The following is a 9684-nucleotide window of genomic DNA, read 5'->3' as shown; positions in this document are numbered from 1 at the left end:
AACGTCACACTCCCTGCTGCTCTACAAGGCTCTGCTCAAGTAGAGCCCCGCAGGGGGCCAGCCCCGCAGGGGGCCAGCCCCGCAGGGGGGGCCAGGCCTGTGGGGGGGGCCAGGCCTGTGGGGGGGGCCAGGCCTGTGGGGGGGGCCAGGCCTGTGGGGGGGGCCAGGCCTGTGGGGGGGGCCCTTGCCCGCTACAGTCTCCTTGGAAACACACTCTCCTCTCTCCCTGAACGTTTTAGACGCTCTTCGCTTGCCACTCTGTCATGTGTCTCTCTAGCCATCAGCTGTCAACGTGCTCCTCCTGACCTGTGCTGCTGGCTCCAAGGGTCATTAAACATCTAGTTTTAAATGAACAATTCAGAAACACATGTTTTTTGTTTGTTTTTTGACTTCACTCTGAGCTGTACCTGAAGAAGTGACTTTAGTCCCAATCTTATTTTCAAAATAAATCCAAGTAGATTTTTACATCAGAGATCTTACTATTGTAGCCCAACAGATATTCACTCAGGATACCACAGGCTAAATATGGACTTAAAAACGAATCTTTAACTACCACGAAAAAGTTACAATAATGTTTGAATCTTGTATTTGTAAATGTACTGAGTATTTTAACATTTTATTTATAACACATTATTTGGAATGTTTAGGGCAAATCAGTTGCCGTAAATCTTGTTAGTTGAATGTACCGGGAGTACTGTGCTGTCCTTCCAGCATAGCTGACACACCGGTAGACACACTTCACTTCATGGCCTCGAGTATCTTTGTCCTTTTTCTTTAGGCATAAATTCGAAAGATGGTTGATATTGTTTTTCTTTCTGTTTGCGTGCAAGTAGAATAATGAAAGTATTGGTATTTACCTGGTTTTTATTGGCCTTTACGGAAAACGTTTGCATACGTAGGGTTATGTTTTGGTTGGTGTCTAGATATCTGGTGACGGTCCCCAGGACCTTAACGTACTGCCGTGTCCCCTCCCCCCTCCCCACGTCCCCTCCCCCCTCCCCACGTCCCCTCCCCACGCCCCCTCCCCACGTCCCCTCCCCACGTCCCCTCCCCCCTCCCCACGTCCCCTCCCCCCTCCCCACGTCCCCTCCCAATGTCCCCTTCCTCCTCCCCACGTCCCCTCCCTCCTCCCCACGTCCCCTCCCTCCTCCCCATGTCCCCTCCCCACGTCCCCTCCCCACGTCCCCTCCCCACGTCCCCTCCCTCCTCCCCATGTCCCCTCCCCCCTCCCCATGTCCCCTCCCCACGTCCCCTCCCTCCTCCCCACGTCCCCTCCCTCCTCCCCATGTCCCCTCCCCACGTCCCGTCCCCATGTCCCCTCCCTCCTCCCCATGTCCCCTCCCCACGTCCCCTCCCCACGTCCCCTCCCTCCTCCCCACGTCCCCTCCCTCCTCCCCATGTCCCCTCCCCACGTCCCCTCCCCATGTCCCCTCCCTCCTCCCCACGTCCCCTCCCCATGTCCCCTCCCTCCTCCCCACGTCCCCTCCCCCCTCCCCACGTCCCCTCCCCATGTCCCCTCCCCCCTCCCCACGTCCCCTCCCTCCTCCCCACGTCCTGTCCCCATGGCTTCTGACTGGTCTGACATGTTTTAAAATAAATGTAGGCTTCCTTACCCTACAGAGTACAGGGAGCTGGTTCTCCTCCACTTCTGGCTCATTTGAACAGAGATTCGATTAATGAAGCCTAATGAATTAAACATGACGTTATTACAACAGGCGTCAGTCTGGTATGATAAAACCTATTTTCTCCAACATGTAAAATAATGCGACAGCTCTCTATACAAAACCCACCATCTTAGATTCTAATTATAAACTACTTTTAATGCTCAGAATATCTTTCCTAGTCTCTCTGTTCAGTATTTTCTAACATAAATGGAATTGTCCACAGCTTCCCAATGTGCTGAAATGTTGTCACTTTCATTTGACTTATGGAATGACTGTACATTAAGGGTTTTTAATGCTTTAAATTTCTTTTTTTTACTGTTATGGGCATTTGTTTGTATAGTGCATAGATCTAACAGATACATAAAGCTGTGGTGTATGTAAATTCAGTCAGAACCTGGGTCTTGAACATCCAGCTATCATCCTTTGAAGGACACATTTTTGTGACTATTTATATTTCCTACAGTCTGTATTCAAACCTGATTCATTTCAGGCAATGCAATTTTACTATTGTTTGTACCTTTGCAAAAAAAATTAAATAAAGAAATGGATTCAAAAGAAACGTCTTCTTGTTCGTTGTCAGGCTTTCAAAGCTGTTTTGAGCGTCTCATTAAACTGCTGAGATGATTGAAGAGAGGAAAACAATAGTAGAGTTGCAGAGTATGGATGTATGTGCTCCTAGACATGGAAGACTTGGGCCTAATCCCAATACTCCCCCTTCCCCCTAGCCCTTAGTTTACCCCTAGCCCTTGGCCCTCGAAACTGAGGGGTAAGGGCTACATATCCCTAAGAAATGGGACGCCACTTGGTTACAGGTACGTCATCTAGCACATATCGATATCTCACAAGCAAGTAGTGTTATGCTCTGATATTAAACAAAATTTGCTGCTAATGGAGTTTACTTAAAACTGTAGACATGCTAGTCAAAGAATTACGGGACTGTTGTGCAATTCAGCACTTCAACATTAGCGTACCAAACTAGTGATTTTTAGAAACATTTCAATTAGGAAAATGGTTGCATATATATATGTTCAGGACTGTGTATAATACAAAACAAGACTCATAATTTTTTAAGCCCTTTTTAGCACTTTTTTAGCCCTTCCCCTAGCTCAAAAAGAATATTGGGACACCACTAGCTCTCACGGGAACACGCAAAACTAAGGGGAAGGGGTAAGGAGGAAGGGGAAAGGAGGAAGGGGAAAGGAGGAGTATTGGGATTCGGCCTTGATCTTTTTATCAATAAAACATGAGAATCAACAAACTTATACGTTAAATATCAGTGACTGAAACGGGTATTTATATGTTTTAGTTAAAATAAGTCTTTAAACGTCCCTGTCGGCTCCAGATCACATGTAAAACCACCTTTCCACCACATCTATGTACAGCAATGCAAATGTCTTCAGCATAGACAGAGGCTGGTGCTCTGTCCCATTATAGAAAGGTGACACCCACATGTGTTGAATAATTGTAAATTAATTGATGACAAATTGTTTCACTTGTAACTCTCCTGTAACCTGCCATTTGACCAAAACTTCAACGTGAGACTGAAGCTCATTCGACCAGGAACAATCTCCAACAACCTGGCAACCATAACGAAGAGTCAAAAATGACTTAGAAACAATGTATTTCAGCTTCATCTACAAGTCTCTCGGTGCGGAGAGGAGTGGTCCCCCTGCGGGGCAGAGGAGATGTTGAAGCTCTGCTAGTCCAGAGGTTCCTGTTTGATCCGGACGGGCGTGGTGACGAGGGTCCTCTGGAGCTCACGGCACAACACGTACTCGCTGAACTGGGAGGAGTCGACCCCGCCCCCACACGACGCCTTGACGCTGAAGCCCTTCAGGAACAGACGCTCCAGAACCTGCGGGGAAGACGGCGTTACTGTCAGCGCACTCCTGCACACACGTGCACACTCACGTGCACACACATGCACACAATCTAACTGGTTTACCACTTTAACAGGTGCATAAAGGTACAGTTAAGGAGAATCAACCGGAAATGACCAAGACAGATGAGTGTTGCACCTGCACAGAGTTCAGCCGGCAGTATCCGTTGAGAGGAAAGCGGATGACGTGGGTGGGGTCTTGGTTCCAGCCGGCGTTCACCGAGTTGCACATGACGTCTCCGGTCTCGGGGAAGATCTCCTCGATAAGGACCTTCTCCCCACTCAGGGCGATCCTCTCCCCGAGGTCAGGGGTCACGCGCACCACCAGACACTCGCAGGGCGCTGCCCGCTGGGCCTCGCGCTCCGCCTGCCAGCGCTCCAGCTCTCGCACCATGGGCGCCAGCTGGTAGAAACGAGCCTCCTCATACAGCTGGGGAAAGTCCTTCAACACACACACACACACACACACACACATGAGACCTGTACCCACCAACGGGCGTCAAAGACCCTGTAAATTCATGAGTTTATCTAAAAATCTTATGTTTGAATCTTTTAAGAATAGCTATCTTAACGTCTCTCACACACACACACGCACACTGATGGTCACAGTCCAGTTTATGCCCCCTACATGTCTGTCCAGTGTACTGATGTTGTGCAAACCAGCGCAGCCACACATAGGACACACATAGGTTAGTCATTTCCTGCGTGTGAAGGAGAAAGGGTTTCTTCAGTTTCCCTCTTCCTGCTCCATACGGCTTCTGACAACAAGCAGACAGTGGCCTGAGGCTCCACTCTGTATCAAAGCAGAGACTCTTAGCTCCCCTCCCTTTGTACGCTTCCAGCGAGGGATAGATGTGTTTTATAAAAAGGGGCTTTGCCTTCAGGGCACTTTAGTCATCCTGAGCAGAGCACAGAATAACAGAGGCAACTCTAACTACAGGGAACGAGCGATGCGGCGAGAGAGAAGAAGGGCAATATGCACACGAACACACACAAACACGTTTGAAAGACTTTCACAGACAAATACAGTCCTCACACATGCAGAAGTACAGATGCTGTCCTAGTCACACACACACATTCCTCACTCCTCAGTTTAGCTACGGACATACTGTAGCACTCCTGCTGCAAGCCATGCAGTATCGAACCACATAGCCAGCAGGGAGCACTGAGAACAGTGTCAGGATCAGTGAGTGTACGACCCAACACCCCCAGTTGCTGTTCTGTGATAGAATGAGGATAACAATGTCCTTTCTGTGCAGAGAAAATACATTTGTTTGACTTCACCCTTATTTTCAATTTTTGCATAACTTGAGCTACATTAGCCTGGGGACAGAGGAAGTTGCTGTTTGCATTTAAGTTGTTAAATGGTGCTGTAGATGTGAAACACATTGTTAATTTCAGATTTCTGATAGGATTGATCCACTACAAATGTTGTTTTTAATTCATTTCTCATTATTATTCTTTTTATTGCAGATTAAAACGCTTACCACACAAATAAAACAAAATATCCATGTACAGAATCACCTAATTTCCTTTAGTTTAGTTTTAGCTTTAGTTTTTGTATCATAAACTTTCAGGGAAGATTTTTTTTGTATCCACCCAACAGAAAATGTCTTGTAGTTAGTGAGCAAGTACAGCAGATATCTACTTATAATGACATCAACACCACCCTGATCTGTAGCCATCAGCCCAGGACTGATCGAGAGCTTCTCTCTGTGTGTCACTTCTGATGTTCACCTGAAAATCCTTCTACATGAATCTGTGTGAATGTAAGGTCAATGTCAATACCTTGAAGTCGTCTGGAAGCAGTAGTTTGCATGTCCTGAGGAAGCTGAGGATGTAGCGGAATATATCTCCGTCTCTGTCAATGAAGTAGTGCTGCTTCAAGCTGTCCAGAACAATCGGCTCTGTGCCATTGAAGAGGCGGCTGATTCTGGAAGATTGCAATGATCGGTTATATGTTAACACAAGGTAACACAAAGTCATGTCCATATACATACTCATAGGGCTGGTAGGTAATTGTACCTTTCAATAAAATATAATGTTGTAATACTTAAGCTACTACAAGTATCTAAAACAAATGTTTGAAAAAGGTTATCATGGTAAAATAGATAATACACGGTCAGTTCTTTCACAATTATAAATAAGATCGAACTCAAATTACCTTGATAGTCACATATTAGGTTGATCTTGACAATTGTACAACATCAGTGAGTAATGCAATTATCTTTCTCTCTCTCCTTTGTACCAATCCCCTTCTTCATCTCTCCTCCATATCTCTCCTCCCTTTTTCTCTTTTAGTCTCTCTCTTTCCCAGTAAATCGATGCCAAATCCTTTTCTAAGAGCCAGCGCTCATCTTTCCTGAGTGCCCAGGGTGGTGCTCTTCCAGCAGGAGTCTCACCTCCTCGCTCCAGGCCGGCTCAGCCCTTCTCAGACCCTCTCTCTTTGTCCTCCAAAAGGCAATTAAAATATACCCTCCTCCTCTCTTCTCTGCCGTGGCTTCCTATGTGCCCTGCTCATCCATAAATTGGGCACCGTATTATAAGTAAAACAGACTGTGCAGCCAACCGTGTTAAGATTATGTGTTTTGTACTGATTGTTCTGGCAGTACTGTATACAAGCCTGCTATAGCTCTCCTTCCGGCTCTCTGGATACTGAGTCGTTTGTTAAACACAACTATGGTTTCTTAAACACAACTATGGTTTCTTAAACACAACTATGGTTTCCTAAACACAACTATGGCTTCCTAAACACAACTATGGTTTCTTAAACACAGCTATGGTTTGGAAGCTTGATTGCTCCAGACTCCTCCTCCCACCTGGACTCGGGGTACTTAGTGAGCGTGGCCAGACTGCTGGTGTACATGTGCCCGCCCACGTCGATGTGGACGGGAGCGTTGGCCTTGGTGAGCTGGGCGGCGGAGGGGATACCCTGGGCTGCCAGAGGAGAGACAGGAGACCTGCTCAGGGACATCCTGGACACGCTGCGGCCCTCCTGAGGAGATAAGGACCCGGCACATGTCACAACACAGCCCGCATCCGTGTCATAGCTGTTCACATCAAACAACATTTTAGCAAAAGCAAAAACACTTTTATGGTGACGTTTTCCATATGATGCACCTGAGCTTTGCAGTAGTCAGGTTTTCAGTCTCTTCAGACAGGTAGATCACTCAAGATCCCTATAGTAACTCTGATCTTACTGATCACACACGGAGAGACGTGTCCATTCCAACAGCTGTTTATTATAATGTGCCCTTGTAATTAGTGATAATAACTAAGACGCCCACGTTTAGCAGAGGTGTGTCATTCTACTGTTTTTAAGACTTAATAGTTTGTACTGGTACGTTGGGTTTATGTGACAATGGGCCAGACTTGACTGGTCTATTGTTAATATACATCTTTTTTTCAGTCATATTGTTCTATCTGGAGAGAGAGATTAGCTATGACATAGCTAACGCTGAAATCCAAATTCACGTTAAGGCTATATTCACCGGCTACAGTAGTTTAGGGTGATGAGACAGAGGGCGTTTAGAACCCGAGGGCATTGGGCATGGATTAATTGAACCATCCCCCCGCAAAGTCTCTCAATTGTAAAGAAGTTCTTTGAACCATAAAAGGTGCACAGGAGGTGAAGTTCGCTCAGCTGTTACGCCCCGGGGCAAGCCCCGGGCTGAGCACGCAAACAGACCTCGGAAACATTTTCTGGGTGTTGTCTTGTCTAAAGAAAAACCCTGCAACCGTTTTATGATAGTGTTTTAGATTTAAAATGAATGATGTAGTCCACATGTTATCAACGTTTTAGACCATGTCATTAACTTTTTATATTCCTCTGTTGTGTTCAATCTAGCAGTCCATAACAATATAATTCTACTACTGCCTGTATAAGCCAAGTCGAGAAATACCAACTCGTACCCAATTTTGACCCTTCACTTGGGAAAATAGAGATGCATTCCCAATAATTACGCTACATATAATTTAACCTTAATAAATTGAGGCACCATACCGTTTCAAACATTTTAGGAGATCAGATGCGATCCAGGGAGGATTCTAGTTCGCGGTAGCAGCTTCCGTTCTTTCTCCTCTTTGGGCAAATACTGTTTTAATCCAGAGTCGGATATGAATACCGGTGTCTCGGTATTCTCGTCGAATGATGTACAAATATATGGAAACTTGGGTTGTAAATCTAAGCTTATCTTGGCGTTTTAGAGTCGCTGTTGCTTTAAGAGTCTCTTGTCAGACAAGCATGATTCTCCTAAAAAAAAAATACGAACGAAACAAGCGCGACCTTACCTGAGACGACACTGACACTGAAGACATAAAAAGCTGTTTTCCCTTCCAATTGTATGTGTGATTTATGTAGGTCTGTTGCGTCTCGTAGCCTAAGTATCCTTGTTGTCCTTGTCTGTCTTCTGATATAAAGCCGTCGAGCTTCTCATAAGAACGTCAGTCCGTCTCCAAACAAGAGGAGGGCTGAAAGAATTCTTGCTCCGGGCTATTTAACGCCAGAAGGGCACGGATTAGGTTACAACAGTGCAGCCTTTCTCCCTTTTCAACTCTCTTCACGAAGAAAATGTGATCCAGTCGCCTCCTTTTCCACACATCAATTTGAAACCTTAAAACGAAGATCTACTCTTATTAGCCTACGATATAATCTTGCACCGTAGGCTATTTTAGATGTGTCGATCGAGGTGCGGAAGCCAGAACATCGCTTGTAATTGACCGAACGACCGACTATTTGATTTGACTTTATGAAAAAAGATCATCACCATCAGTTGCCTAGATATGTGCGAGCTTAGATTTTATTCAATCCTCGTCCCCCCTCCAATATAGTTCACATTTTAACTAACAAATGATGTCTATCGTCATGCATAATGCCATAGCTAAAGCGCCCTTGAAAATGCCTTAGGTCAAATGCGCCATTTCAATTACTGCGCACTGGTAGATGGAGATGTGTGCTGCAGGGGTGTGCAGGCGGATACATTATATTTTTCATTCATGTCCTATATATGTTTGAATTTTATGACACTCCTTTGCGGTATAACTATGTGCGCACGTCAATGCGCCGATGGATTCCAGTGTTGTTCAGCAAGTGTCTATGTGGGAGCACATTACAACTGGGGTTTCAGCTTCCTTTTGTATTTATCTGTTGACGCAAGATAGTGTATGTTGCTTCAATGTTATGAGCTCTGGATAAGACATATTGCATCGTTGATGTGTTCTGTTTCCATTTAACATAGGCTAAATGTCTCCTTGTATTAGTTAAGCCAAGCAAGGATATCGAGCGATACGCATAACGTCTGTTAACACCGGAACTCGGACTCCAGTATGTAATTCTCCTCTTCCATTTGGTTTTGCCGCGGGCTCAGTCAGAGCACGTGTCTTCCTCTGCTGCGAATCAACTGAAGGCCTTGATTTTTTTTTTCTAATTAAAGAAACCCTGCAGTTAGTTCAATTAGATAAAGTATGGAAAATATGTTATGAATTTAAAGATTTAAATAGCTTGTAAAGTCACCGCAGGCGATGACAGTTAATTTCCTTAATTTATGAATTTCCTGCGGAGTGCATGATGTGAGAGAAAACGCAGCTTAGTGGTTAAAGATGTCTGAATCTGTTGGTTTTTAATCATTGTGAACTGTCTCTGTAATGGTCTAACCAACAGTTGTGATGGTTCAACTGTGATTAAAGCTTAGGACCAAAACACGAAAAATCCCTTTTGAAATCCCTGCGAATTTGATGATAAAATGCTTTTAAACTACACTCGAAATGTTATTTACTTACTACATTAATTATCTGACGATGTGGTAGTTTTGCATGTGCATAGTTGACAGGTTATTGAAAAAGCATCAAAGAAAGGGATACATGGTACTAACTAACAGTTCTCACAATACTGTATAATCATCACAATATTACATTTCATGTTATTGGAAGGACATCATGTCATATTGTCTGAGCACTCCCTTGCCCCCCACACCCTCGCCCCCCACTCCCTCGCCCCCCACTCCCTCGCCCCCCACTCCCTCGCCCCCCACACCCTCAGCACCCCACCTCTACCCCCCTCCTGACACGTGCCTTGGGGGGCAAGGCCTGATAACAGACAAAGGACCCCCTCCCCCTGGACCCCCCCCCCCCTCCCCCTGGACC

The 9684-nt window shown here is 45.5% G+C and overlaps 2 protein-coding genes across 4 annotated transcripts in view; one reads left to right on the top strand and one right to left on the bottom strand.

Annotated features, from left to right (window-relative positions):
• Positions 1-92, top strand: part of LOC146259192 (transcription initiation factor TFIID subunit 4-like) — a 10770-nt gene extending 10678 nt beyond the window's left edge. For both annotated transcript variants that reach the window (XM_084672960.1, XM_084672959.1), the window contains exon 14: positions 1-92. This exon is cut by the window's left edge and continues 119 nt beyond it. In XM_084672960.1, the coding sequence (XP_084529086.1) occupies positions 1-43 (43 nt within the window). In that variant the 3' untranslated portion in view covers positions 44-92.
• Positions 93-2408: 2316 nt separating this feature from the next.
• LOC146259191 (BTB/POZ domain-containing protein kctd15-like) lies at positions 2409-8269 on the bottom strand. Of its 2 annotated transcripts, none has more exons than XM_084672341.1 (5): positions 7834-8269; positions 6363-6538; positions 5332-5476; positions 3683-3985; positions 2409-3519 (listed from the first exon to the last, which is right to left on the bottom strand). In XM_084672341.1, the coding sequence occupies exons 1-5, from the start codon at positions 7858-7860 to the stop codon at positions 3364-3366; spliced, it is 807 nt and encodes a 268-aa protein (XP_084528467.1). In that variant the 5' UTR covers positions 7861-8269; the 3' UTR covers positions 2409-3363. The 2 variants fall into 2 exon arrangements, with proteins under 2 accessions (XP_084528467.1, XP_084528468.1); XM_084672342.1 differs by lacking the exon at positions 7834-8269 and adding an exon at positions 7547-7670.
• Positions 8270-9684: the final 1415 nt, after the last annotated feature.

Source organism: Hypomesus nipponensis, chromosome 14 (assembly GCF_054491055.1).
Source record: "Hypomesus nipponensis isolate SF chromosome 14, ASM5449105v1, whole genome shotgun sequence".
In the NCBI taxonomy this organism is placed as follows: domain Eukaryota; kingdom Metazoa; phylum Chordata; class Actinopteri; order Osmeriformes; family Osmeridae; genus Hypomesus; species Hypomesus nipponensis.
The sequence above is the reverse complement of the archived record's forward strand: the minus strand, read 5'-3'. Positions and strand labels throughout refer to the sequence as shown.